Source organism: Bombina bombina, chromosome 2, assembly GCF_027579735.1.
Source record: "Bombina bombina isolate aBomBom1 chromosome 2, aBomBom1.pri, whole genome shotgun sequence".
NCBI classification, from domain to species: domain Eukaryota; kingdom Metazoa; phylum Chordata; class Amphibia; order Anura; family Bombinatoridae; genus Bombina; species Bombina bombina.
The window spans coordinates 1,251,858,745-1,251,872,990 of NC_069500.1; the positions used below are offsets into that span (position 1 = coordinate 1,251,858,745).

The 14,246-nt window shown below is 39.3% G+C and overlaps 1 protein-coding gene across 1 annotated transcript in view; it reads right to left on the reverse strand.

Moving 5' to 3' along the window:
• Window positions 1–14,246, reverse strand: part of TBC1D1 (TBC1 domain family member 1) — an 872,759-nt gene that overhangs the window by 32,635 nt on the left and 825,878 nt on the right. The window contains exon 19 of the mRNA XM_053700277.1: window positions 417–590. Within this exon, the coding sequence (XP_053556252.1) occupies window positions 417–590 (174 nt within the window). The remainder of the gene's footprint in view (window positions 1–416; window positions 591–14,246) is intronic.

Here is a 14,246-nt window from a genome sequence, read left to right on the forward strand (position 1 = left end):
CAGCCAATCAGGATGCCAGTCCTGTGACTTTCAAGGGCGTGCATCTGGTATGTGCTGGCACAGTCATCTTATTTCTCTATTCAGTTTAAGGAAGTTTACTAAGAAATCTTACAATATGTCAGTGAAATCTCATGAGATCACAGTAAAGAAATGCATTACCACAGCACTGCTGATGCGGAGTGGCTATTTTTTTTTTTAACTTGTAGCTGGACAGTAATTGAAGCATAACTGCTCACAGAGCACTTACTCTTGTGAGCTGAAGAAATTGTGAGGTAAAATATCTTCCTTTTTACATAGAGATGATCAGGTGATATTTTCTTGTCAGCTTTTTACAGTTATACCTTCAAGTGATTTAGCAAATGGATATTATGTCCCTTTAATATGCAGTTCTGTTGAATCAGTAAGGAGTTAAATACCTGCAACTCTTCCAATAGGTCAAAGTTCTGTTTGCGTAAGGTATTATTTGCCTTTTCTAACTTATTTATTCTTTGATTGTCACTGAGAGGAGATGAATCAATGAGTTCATCTTGAAGCACGTGGTATTCCACTTCATAGGCTTGAAGCTGTTTTGAAATGTCCATCTCAAATACCTATGAAAATAAATAAAAATTAAAAAGGACCATTAAACACTGTAGAATTCCAGCAAAAGCATAATGAAAAGACAATGCAAAAGAACTTAGTTTGAATTTCAAATGAGTAGTAAAATTTTTTTCTGACAAATGACAAAGTTGGTTCAATTTTCCTTCACACTTCATGTATCAGCCAATCACAAAATGCATATATGTATATAATGTTAATTCTTGCACATGCTTAGTAGGAGCTGGTACTTCAGAAAGAGTGCATATAAAAAGATTCCGCACATTTAAAAAATGGAAGTGAATCGGAAAGTTGAATCATCAAAGTTTAATTTTGACTTTAGTGTTGCTTAGCATTAATTTTGTGGCAACCTTCAACAGACATATTAGAAAGGACATGCAATCCAAAAATGTTTATTTTATTATTCATATAGAGCATACAATTTTAAACAACTTTGCTTCATTCTATTGGTATCTTTTGTTGAAGGAGCAGCAATGCCCTACTGGGAGCTAGCTGAACACATTGGAGGAGCCAATAATGAAAGGCATATATATGCAGTCACCAATCAGCAGCTAGCTCACAGTAGGGCATTGCTGCTCTTAAAGGGACAGTCTACACCAAAATTTTTCTTATTTAAAAAGATAGATAATCCCTTTATTACCCATTCCCCGTTTTTGCATAACCAACACAGTTATATTAATATACTTTTTACACCTGTGATTACCTTGTATCTAAGCCTTTGCAGACAGCCTCCTTATCTAAGTGCCTTTGACAGACATGCAGTGTAGTCAATCAGTGAAGACTCCTAAATAACTTCACGGGAGTGAGCACAATGTTATCTATATGACACATGTGAACTAGCACAGTCTAACTGTGAAAAACTTTCAAAATGCTCTGAGCTAGGAGGTGGTTTTCATCTGTTTAGAAATCAGTTTGAGCCTAGCTAGGTTTAGCTTTTCAAAAATACCACCAAGGGAACAAAGCAAATTTGATGATAAAAGTAAATAGGAAAGTTGTTTAAAATTGCATGCCCTATCTGAATCATGACAGTTTAGTTTTGACTTTACTGTCCCTTTAAGTCTACCTATGTATGCTTTTCAACAAAGGCTAATGAACTACTCTCCAATTTACGTCTATTATGTAATTTGCTTTGTTTTTTTAAAACTATGTTCTATCTGAATCATGAAATCATTTTTTTGGGGGGTTTCATGTTCATTTAAGGTCAGCGACTAACATCTCAATATATTCTGAATTTCTGAGTTTTAATGTCATGTAATAATAGTTAATAATGCTAAATAATGTGCATGACCCAAGCTTTCAGATAAATGATAAAATCTTTAGAATATCTAACATACTGTTAAATGACAAACTCAAAATTGAATTATTCATAACATATTAAAAAAGCGTAATTTTTCTACTGCCCCAAAGATTGTGAAATGCATCCTGCAACACTCTACACAGTGGTTGTTTGGTCAGTTTAGCAGCTCATTTATACCTGCCCCTAACTGGCCACAGTATAGAAGATAAGAATATTCAAGATTTTTTTTTTTAAAGAAATATGTCCCTGGACTACAAAACAATGCATATCCAGTTTTTAAATGCTTCAATGGAGAGAATAATTTGTGAGGAAAAAAGATCAACAAATGTATTACTGCATTAAAACGTGATATAGTATGAAAGGAAATATATAACATTTCTTTAAAGGGATATGAAACAATGAAGTAAACATAAAAATAAACAAATTGTGTTAAACAGCAAACAACATAGAAATTCTCAGTATAAGCCCCTGCCTTCAGATAGATAAGTGAGCAGACTTAGGCCTAGATTTAGAGTTCGGCGGTAGCCGTCAAAACCAGCGTTAGAGGCTCCTAACGCTGGTTTTGGCCGCCCGCTGGTATTTGGGAGTCAGTGATTAAAGGGGTCTAACGCTCACTTTGCAGCCGCGACTTTTCCATACCCGCAGATCCCCCTACGCCATTTGCGTAGCCTATCTTTTCAATGGGATCTTTCTAACGCTGGTATTTAGAGTCGTTTCTGAAGTGAGCGTTAGAGCTCTAACGACAAGATTCCAGCCGCCTGAAAATAGCAGGAGTTAAGAGCTTTCTGGCTAACGCCGGTTTATAAAGCTCTTAACTACTGTACCCTAAAGTACACTAACACCCATAAACTACCTATGTACCCCTAAACCGAGCTCCCCCCACATCGCCGCCACTCGATTAAAAATTTTAACCCCTAATCTGCCGACCGCCACCTACGTTATACTTATGTACCCCTAATCTGCTGCCCCTAACCCCGCCGACCCCTATATTACATTTATTAACCCCTAATCTGCCCCCCACAACATCGCCGCCAGCTACTTACAATAATTAACCCCTAATCTTCCGACCGCAAAGCGCCGCCACCTACGTTATCCCTATGTACCCCTAATCTGCTACCCCTAACACCGCCGACCCCTATATTATATTTATTAACCCCTAATCTGCCCCCCTCAATGTCGCCGACACCTGCCTACACTTATTAACCCCTAATCTGCCGAGCGGACCGCACCGCTACTATAATAAAGTTATTAACCCCTAACCCGCCTCACTAACCCTATCATAAATAGTATTAACCCCTAATCTGCCCTCCCTAACATCGCCGACACCTACCTTCAATTATTAACCCCTAATCTTCCGATCGGAGCTCACCGCTATTCTAATAAATGTATTAACCCCTAAAGCTAAGTCTAACCCTAACACTAACACCCCCCTAACTTAAATATAATTTACATATAACGAAATAAATTAACTCTTATTAAATAAATTAATCCTATTTAAAGCTAAATACTTACCTGTAAAATAAACCCTAATATAGCTACAATATAAATTATAATTATATTTTAGCTATTTTAGGATTAATATTTATTTTACAGGCAACTTGGTATTTATTTTAACTAGGTACAATAGCTATTAAATAGTTAAGAACTATTTAATAGCTACCTAGTTAAAATAATTACAAAATTACCTGTAAAATAAATCCTAACCTAAGATATAATTAAACCTAACACTACCCTATCAATAAAATAATTAAATAAACTACCTACAATTACCTACAATTAACCTAACACTACACTATCAATAAATTAAATAAACACAATTGCTACAAATAAATACAATTAAATAAACTAGCTAAAGTACAAAAAATAAAAAGAACTAAGTTACAGAAAATAAAAAAATATTTACAAACATAAGAAATATATTACAACAATTTTAAACTAATTACACCTACTCTAAGCCCCCTAATAAAATAACAAAGCCCCCCAAAATAAAAAATTCCCTACCCTATTCTAAATTAGAAAAGTTACAAGCTCTTTTACCTTAACAGCCCTGAACAGGGCCCTTTGCGGGGCATGCCCCAAGAAGTTCAGCTCTTTTGCCTGTAAAAGAAAACATACAATACCCCCCCCCCAACATTACAACCCACCACCCACATACCCCTAATCTAACCCAAACCCCCCTTAAATAAACCTAACACTAAGCCCCCTGAAGATCTTCCTACCTTGTCTTCACCATACCAGGTTCACCGATCCGTCCTGGCTCCGATATCTTCATCCAACCCAAGCGGGGGCTAGACATCCACTGAAGAAGTCCAGAAGAGGGTCCAAAGTCTTCCTCCTATCCGGCAAGAAGAGGACATCCGGACCGGCAAACATCTTCTCCAAGCGGCATCTTCGATCTTCTTCCATCCGGTGCGGAGCGGGTCCATCTTGAAGCAGGCGACGCGGATCCATCCTCTTCTTCCGATGTCTCCCGACGAATGACTGTTCCTTTAAGGGACGTCATCCAAGATGGCGTCCCTCGAATTCCGATTGGCTGATAGGATTCTATCAGCCAATCGGAATTAAGGTAGGAATTTTCTGATTGGCTGATGGAATCAGCCAATCAGAATCAAGTTCAATCCGATTGGCTGATCCAATCAGCCAATCAGATTGAGCTCGCATTCTATTGGCTGTTCCGATCAGCCAATAGAATGCGAGCTCAATCTGATGGCTGATTGGATCAGCCAATCGGATTGAACTTGATTCTGATTGGCTGATTCCATCAGCCAATCAGAAAATTCCTACCTTAATTCCGATTGGCTGATAGAATCCTATCAGCCAATCGGAATTCGAGGGACGCCATCTTGGATGACGTCCCTTAAAGGAACCGTCATTCGTCGGGAGACATCGGAAGAAGAGGATGGATCCGCGTCGCCTGCTTCAAGATGGACCCGCTCCGCACCGGATGGAAGAAGATCGAAGATGCCGCTTGGAGAAGATGTTTGCCGGTCCGGATGTCCTCTTCTTGCCGGATAGGAGGAAGACTTTGGACCCTCTTCTGGACTTCTTCAGTGGATGTCTAGCCCCCGCTTGGGTTGGATGAAGATATCGGAGCCAGGACGGATCGGTGAACCTGGTATGGTGAAGACAAGGTAGGAAGATCTTCAGGGGCTTAGTGTTAGGTTTATTTAAGGGGGGTTTGGGTTAGATTAGGGGTATGTGGGTGGTGGGTTGTAATGTTGGGGGGGGGGTATTGTATGTTTTCTTTTACAGGCAAAAGAGCTGAACTTCTTGGGGCATGCCCCGCAAAAGGGCCCTGTTCAGGGCTGGTAAGGTAAAAGAGCTTGTAACTTTTCTAATTTAGAATAGGGTAGGGAATTTTTTATTTTGGGGGGCTTTGTTATTTTATTAGGGGGCTTAGAGTAGGTGTAATTAGTTTAAAATTGTTGTAATATATTTCTTATGTTTGTAAATATTTTTTTATTTTCTGTAACTTAGTTCTTTTTATTTTTTGTACTTTAGCTAGTTTATTTAATTGTATTTATTTGTAGCAATTGTGTTTATTTAATTTATTGATAGTGTAGTGTTAGGTTAATTGTAGGTAATTGTAGGTAGTTTATTTAATTATTTTATTGATAGGGTAGTGTTAGGTTTAATTATATCTTAGGTTAGGATTTATTTTACAGGTAATTTTGTAATTATTTTAACTAGGTAGCTATTAAATAGTTCTTAACTATTTAATAGCTATTGTACCTAGTTAAAATAAATACCAAGTTGCCTGTAAAATAAATATTAATCCTAAAATAGCTAAAATATAATTATAATTTATATTGTAGCTATATTAGGGTTTATTTTACAGGTAAGTATTTAGCTTTAAATAGGATTAATTTATTTAATAAGAGTTAATTTATTTCGTTATATGTAAATTATATTTAAGTTAGGGGGGTGTTAGTGTTAGGGTTAGACTTAGCTTTTGGGGTTAATACATTTATTAGAATAGCGGTGAGCTCCGATCGGAAGATTAGGGGTTAATAATTGAAGGTAGGTGTCGGCGATGTTAGGGAGGGCAGATTAGGGGTTAATACAATTTATGATAGGGTTAGTGAGGCGGATTAGGGGTTAATAACTTTATTATTGTAGCGCTCAGGTCCGCTCGGCAGATTAGGGGTTAATAAGTGTAGGTAGGTGTCGGCGACGTTGTGGGGGGCAGATTAGGGGTTAATAAATATAACATAGGGGTCGGCGATGTTAGGGCAGCAGATTAGGGGTACATAGGGATAACGTAGGTTGCGGCGGTTTACGGAGCGGAAGATTAGGGGTTAAAAGTGTAATGCAGGGGTCAGCGATAGCGGGGGCGGCAGATTAGGGGTTAATAAGTGTAAGGTTAGGGGTGTTTAGACTCGGGGTACATGTTAGAGTGTTAGGTGCAGACGTAGGAAGTGTTTCCCCATAGGAAACAATGGGGCTGCGTTAGGAGCTGAACGCTGCTTTTTTGCAGGTGTTAGGTTTTTTTTTCAGCTCAAACAGTCCCATTGTTTCCTATGGGAGAATCGTGCACGAGCACGTTTTTGATGCCGGCCGCGTCCGTAAGCAACTCTGGTATCGAGAGTTGCATTTGCGGTAAAAATGCCCTACGCTCCTTTTTTGGAGCCTAACGCAGCATTTGTTTTAACTCTCGATACCAGAGTTAAATTTATGGTGCGGCCAGAAAAAAAGCCCGCGGAGCGTTAACAGCCCTTTTACCGCCGAACTCTAAATCTAGGCCTTAGTTAGGTTGAATTCTTCCTCTTCTGGGCACGGGTAGAACCTGACTACCTGTCTCTCTAGCTTTCACTTAAAGGGATAGAAAACCCCAAAACTTTATTTTATGATTTGGATAGAACATACAATTTTAAACAACTTTCCAATTTACTTCTAGTATCAAATTTTCTTCATTCTCTTGTTATCCTTTGCTGAAGGAACAGCAGTGCACTAATGGCAGCTTGCTGAACACATCCAGTTAGTCAATCACAAGAGACAAATGTGTGCAGGCACCAATCAGCAGCCAGCTCCCACTAGTGTAGGATATGTGTGTATTAATTTTCAACAAGTGAAACCAAGAGAACAAAGCACATTTGAAAACAGAAGTGAATTTAAAAGTGTCTTAAAATGACAATCCCTCGCCTGACAAGCCCTGGTTAACCGAACACGGACAGTATCTCATTAAAGTCTCCCTCCCTGGAAAATGTAAATGCGGCAATGCCAAAGAAATGGCCACAAACATGCTATAGGAATGAAAAAATAAAACGGCACCTTACACCTCCAATGGCTGCGGCACTCACCATCTTCTATGACCCAGACAACTAGCGAAACGGACTCTCTCCGTCGCCACGCGGTCAGAAATATGGAAATGGTGACTAGAAACGTGACCACGCCTGGTCACAAGGTACACCGTGCAGGCCAAAGAAAAACGCGCCAAAGCCACAAAGGGCGTGCAGCCCGACAAAAAAGGCTGTTATGTTTTCCGAAATAGCCAAGAGCCCAAATATCACTACACATTAGCAGACAGAATCACATAGCCTTTGGCTGGGGTGTCTTTGCCTCCTCCTGCTGGACAGGTTCTGAATTCCCAAAAGTAATGAATGCAGCTGTGGACTCTCCCCGTTTAAGAAGAAAATTACATGCATGAATTAGTCATCCTGAAGGGTCTCTCGTCCACCCCCATGGCCATACATTCCTCTATGGCAGTGATGGCAAACCTTTTTGAGCCCAAGTGCTCAAACTGTGATGCAAAAGCAGCTTATTTATCTCATTAAGTGCCAACACTGCAATTAAACCCAAAATACTGAGGTTTAAAGGGACAGTAAACCTTAAAAATAATGTTATATAATTCTGCACATAGTTCAGAATTATATAACATTATTTAGGTGCTATAGCCATAAACGCCTTTTTTACCTTTTAATTTGCTAAAAATATGGCGCTTTTACAGACCCGCTCTCTGCTGAGCGGGTCTGTTATTTTTAGTCAGCGCATCGGGCCAGCTGTATAGTCACAGCCCGGCCCGACCGCGCCATAGCACTAAGTGCAGCTCGCTCCTGTCACAGGAGCGAGCTGCACTTAGTCTTATGGCAGAATTATATAACATTATTTTTAAGGTTTACTGTCCCTTTAAACATAAACACCCATGATTGTATCTGTATTACCAAATAAAAGTTAACTTTTACTTTTCACTTTTTCGGCCAATTTGATAGCTGGTTATTTTGCCATTTTCTGGTTTTGAAACACACACACATATGCACATATACACACAAACATATATATACACATACATATATGCATATGCATATACACACACATATATATATATATATATATATATGCACATACACACATATACATGTGGAAAAAAAGTACACCCTATTTAAATGATATGGTTTGACGTATCAAGACATAATAACAACACAACACATGATATATTACACTGTGTCATGATTTACCTAACAAAAGTAAAGCCAAAATAGAGAAGCCATGTGTAAAAAATTAAGTACACCCTTACGGCTTCCATTGGAAATAAAATGCTAAGTAGCAATCAAATGTCCTTGATTAATTGATCATCAGCAAGTGTGACCACCTCTATAAAAGTTGATTTAGCAGTTTGCTTGTCTGGAGCATTCTGGTGTGTGTTAACAATGCCAAGGAGGAAAGACATCAGCAATGATCTTAGAGAAGCAATTGCCACTGTCCATCAATCTGGGAAAGGTTATAAGGCCATTTCCAAACAATTTAAAGTCCATCATTCTACAGTGAGAAAGATTATTCACAAGTGGAAAACATTCAAGGCAGTTGCCAATCTTCCCAGGAGTTGACGTCCCAGCAAATTCACCCCAAGGTCAGACCGTGCAATGCTCAGAAAAATTGCACAAAAAAAACAAGAGTTACATCTCAGACTCTACAGGCTCAGTTAGCATGTTAAATGTTAAAGTTCATGACAGTACAATTAGTAAAAGACCGAATAAGTGTGGTTTGCATGGAAGAGTTTCCAGGAGAAAGCCTCTTCTCTCTAAAAAGAACATTGCAGCACGGCTAAGGTCTACAAAGTTGCATCTGAACAAACCACAAGACTTCTGGAATAATTTGGACAGATGAGACCAAAGTGGAGATGTTTGTGCTGATATGCTGTGTTTTGGTTTTTGCCAAACACCTCATACCAACTGTCAAGCACGTTGAAGGAGGGGTGATGATATGTGCTTGTTTTGCAGCCACAGGACCTGGGCATCTTGCAGTCATTGAGTCAACCATGAACTCCGCTGTATACCAAAGTATTCTAGAGTCAAATGTGAGGCCATCTGTCCGACAGCTAAAGCTTGGATGAAATTGGGTCATGCAACAGGACAATGATCCCAAGCACACCAGCAAATCTACAACAGAATGGCTAGAAAAAGAAAAGAATCAAGGTGTTGCAATGGCCCAGTCAAAGATCAAACCCCAACCTGATTGATATTCTGTGGCGGGAGATTAAGAGAGGTGTGAATAAACAAATACCTGCAAACCTCAATGAACTGAAGCAACATTGTAAAGAAGAGTGGGCCAAAATTCCTCCACAATGATGTGAGAGACTGAAAGTCATACAGAAAATGATTACTTCAAGTTATTGCTGCTAAAGGTGCTTCTACAAGCTATTGAATCATAAGGTGTACTTAGTTTTTCACACATGGCTTCTCCGTTTTGGCTTTATTTTATTAAATAAATCATGACACAGTGTAATATGTCATGTATTGTTGTTCATCTGAGGTTGCATATTGCCGCGTTAAAAAGGGACACATATGAAAAATATATATGTCAGGGTTCTTATACAAATCATGTCTTTAAACAGCCCTGACATATGTATTTTTCATGTGTCCCTTTTTAAAGCGGCAATATGGTCACCATATATTGACCTCATTTTAAGACCTGCTAAGAACCAGATGATTATAATTATGTCCTGATATGTAAAACCATAGAATTCAAAGAGGGTGTACTTCATTTTTCATATACACACAAATATGCACACACACACACACAAAAATATACATATACAGGGAGTGCAGAATTATTAGGCAAGTTGTATTTTTGAGGATTAATTTTATTATTGAACAACAACCATGTTCTCAATGAACCCAAAAAACTCATTAATATCAAAGCTGAATAGTTTTGGAAGTAGTTTTTAGTTATAGCTATTTTAGGGGGATATCTGTGTGTGCAGGTGACTATTACTGTGCATAATTATTAGGCAACTTAACAAAAAACAAATATATACCCATTTCAATTATTTTTTTTTTTTTTTTTTTTTTTTTAGAATCTGCAAAGTCCATACATTTATTTACAAAGCTGATGTAAAGGTGTCTTTTGATTGACAGGAATATTAATATAAAATTATCCTTATGCAGAGTATAGCAAATACTTTTTTTTTTTTTTTTTTTTTTTTTTTAAATTTTAAAATAATGTTTATTGAAGATATAGAAAAAGATACAATATTTCCCAAGTTGTTACAGAAAATTATGGGATTATATACAGTTTGATGCATACATCTTTAACATAGGTTAGCTACATGTGGCAAATTATGGGTATCTGTAAGTCTCTGGTTGGATTCCAGGAATGTCCATATTACAGTTTCATGTTACAAGTGTCCTTGAGATCCTGTTAGAGAATTATCCAATAAATCCCATTCATAGCAGAAAGATTGCCAGCAGTAACCAATACATTTGTTCCCATAAGCAAAATACAAAGCTAACAAAGATGTTCTAATTATATTAAACATACAGAAATATGCAAAGCATTTAGTCCTGTAGTAAAAGGAAAAAGAAAAATAAAGAAAAAAGAAAGTCCAGAAAGAAAACATGACTCATAACAGTAATTCAAGTTTTACATTAAAGGATCCAATGTTTCATATATGTTGTACCTTACATCTAGTTCAGACGTGTCATACAGGTTAGTTCAGTTCGATTCAGTTCGGTGTGGCTCGGGACGGGCCCCAGACATGTTCCCCCTTCCCTCCCATTGACACAGCTCAGGCTATTTGAGGGTTCTCTCCGGGACCACATCTCCGACATCATTTCATAGGTGTCCAGCTGGCCATTTGAAAGATAGTGGTATCTTTCTAGCTGCAATGTGATATTTACTTTTAGCTTCCACTCTGAAAATGAAGGGATGCAAGTGGATTTCCAGTGGAGAGGGATCAGGGCTTTAGCACAGGATAGAAGGAGTATAAGTAGAGCTTTTTGTGCCCTATTCTGGAATTTGAGTGGAAGGTGTAGTAGTAGTGTTTCTAGGGATCTAGGGATTTCCAGATCAATGATTAAGTTAATTTCTTTCCACACTTCCTCCCAGAAGGGGCTAAGTAGTGGACAATCCCACCACACATGGGCCATGTTACCCTCCAACCCGCACCCTCTCCAGCACTTTCCCGAGGTATTAGGGTAGATCCTTTTCAATCTATATGGTGTGAGGTACCACCTACTTAGAAGTTTGTAATGAGATTCCTGTGAGCGTGCTGAGATGGAAACCCTCTTCCCCAAAAGAAACATGTGTCTCCATTCCTCAGTAGTAAAGGTGTGTCCTAGTTCTCTATGCCATTGTGTGGTGTATTGAGGTAAGACGTCATCAGATGGTATCAAAAAGAGTTTATAAATGATCGAGATCACATGTCTAATTTCCATAGGGGATAGACACAGCTGTTCAAATTTCGTCAAGTCTCTACCGAAGAGGTGTTTAGATTTATGTGAGCTGATATAATGTAGTATTTGAGAGTACGCAAACCAAGAGTTTGCTAGTGCAGGGTGGTCATCGTATAGTTCCTGTTGTGTTTTAAGTCTCCCCTGGGTCAAAATGTTGCCTATACAGTTCAGAGGGGTGGCCGGAGGGTCTGCCGCCATGGTCATATGCAAAGGTAAGTCGTGGTTATTGTAAATAGGTGTGAGAGGCGCATAACTGGTGGAGATGTGTGAGTCTGTGGTTATTATTTTGTCCCATTCATTAAGCAGTTCCTCTAACAGTGGTAGTTTGGATATATCATTTGGTCTGTGTTTTCTGTCAGTCCAGAACAGAGTAGCTGGGTTAGACCTTTTAATGGCATGTGAACCCACCTGTTTCCAGGCTTTGTCCGCTGAAGGTTGGCACCACTCTACTATTCTCTGAAGCAAGACAGCCCGCCTATAATATAGGATGTGTGGTATACCCAGTCCCCCCTGCTCCCTCGGTAGATATAGAGTTTGTCTGTTAATTCTCGGTCTCACGCCTTTCCATATGTATTCCTCAATTAGATTTTGTAAAGAGGGAATGAAAGTGCGAGGGAGTGCTATAGGGGCAGCCTGTAATAAATATAATATTCTCGGCAGGACGTTCATCTTCACGACCCCGACTCTGCCGAGCCAGGAGATGGACTTGTTTTTCCATTCAGAAAAGTCCCTGGTTATCTCTTTCTTCAGGAGCACATAGTTGGCCTCAAAGACCTCTAGGTGATTTCCCGAAATGTGTATTCCCAGATACTTCAATGTTCCAGTCCTTTGCAGGAATGGGGAATGGTTCCCGAGCCAGGATTGCATTTCTGGAGTTAGAGAAATGCCCAAGATTTCTGATTTTGTGAGATTAAGTAAGAAGTTAGAGACTAAGCCAAATCTTTCAAATTCTGCTAAGACCGCGGGAATGGATGATTCTATATCAGTTATAGTAAGTAACAAGTCGTCAGCATACATGGCCAACTTGTTTTCAACGGGACCTGTCCTTATACCCTTTATCTCAGTATTATATCTGATGTTACTGGCCAGTGCCTCAATGGTGATGGCAAATAATGCGGGGGATAACGGGCACCCTTGCCTAGTTCCATTTCCAATATGGAATGGATCAGAGAGAATGCCATTGACTTTGATTTGTGCGTTAGGGTGTGAGTATAAGGCAAAAACAGTTCTTAAAAACTTATCTCCAAACCCCATTGCAGCCATAGATTCTCGTAGAAAAGCCCAGTCCACCCTATCAAATGCTTTCTCTGCGTCCGTAGACAGCAGAGCGAGAGGGATAGACTGAGCCTTAGAGAAAGCCATGAGATGAAAGATTTTTAGAGTATTGTCCCTGGCCTCTCTGCCAGGGACAAATCCCACCTGATCGGTGGATATCAGTTGTGGCAGATATTTGTTGATACGGGTTGCTAAGACCTTTGCTAGAATCTTAATATCACTGTTAAGGAGGGAGATGGGCCTATAACTCTCTGGTTTATCTGGGGGTTTCCCGGGTTTCGGTAAGATTGTTATGTGGGCTGTCAGCATAGTCTTTGGTAAGTGTCCGGAGTCAGGTAATTCATTGAACAGCTTTTGTAGGTGGGGCAAGAGTAGCGGGAGAAAGGTCTTATAATATTTATTACTCAGACCGTCCGGACCTGGGCTCTTCCCTGCCGGGAGAGCAGTTATTGTCTCAGCAATTTCTTCTTGTGTTAGGGGAGTATCTAAAGAATCAGATTCTTCTACAGTCAGAGTAGGTAGTCTTGTGTGTCTCAGGTAGTCTCGTATGTTCTGTATATGTTTATCTGTCTCACCTTTTTTGAGATTATATAACCCTTCATAGTAGGCATGGAAAATACGTGCAATACTGTAACTATCCTGTCTAGTTTGTCCCTGTCCGTCTTTCATAGAGTGTATATAAGTTTTCAACCTCTGGCGTGTAAGGGCTCTCGCCAAGAGTCTGCCTGCTTTGTCACCCCCTTCATAATACTTTTGTCTGAGTTTTAGGGCCGAGCGCTGGTTCTCTTCTTGTAACAAGGCTCGGAACTCAAGTCGGGCTTGAGATAGTTCATTTTCTAATGAAGCATTAGTGGGGTTTCTTTTATGTTTTTCTTCTAGCACATGTATAGTGTGAAGCTTTGTATTGTATTTTTCTCTGTGCTGTTTATTCAGTTTAGATTTATGTTTAATTAAAATACCTCGAAGGACACATTTGTGGGCCTCCCAGATTGTGATGAGTGGGAGATTGTCCTGTGTGTTAATGTTGAAGTATTCCGAGATGGATCTTTCTATGTCAGTTTTTATTTCCGGATTATCCAGGAGCACATCCTCCATCCTCCACAAAAAAGGTGTGTTAGGTGAATTTGGCCATGCAATGTTGCAGGAGACAGGGGCATGATCCGACCATGTGATAGACAGAATGTCGCTATGTGTAATGTATGATATCCCCATTGAATCAGAAAAGAGGTAGTCTATCCGGGAATACTTTCTGTGGGGGGCGGAATAAAAGGTGAAATCTCTGTCTGTTGGGTGCAATGTTCTCCATATATCATGTACAAAAAGGTGTTTGAGTATTGAGTTGATTTGTTTCAATGTATGGTGTGGGGTGCTTGATACCCCGTTAGAGGTATCGGACATGGGGATTA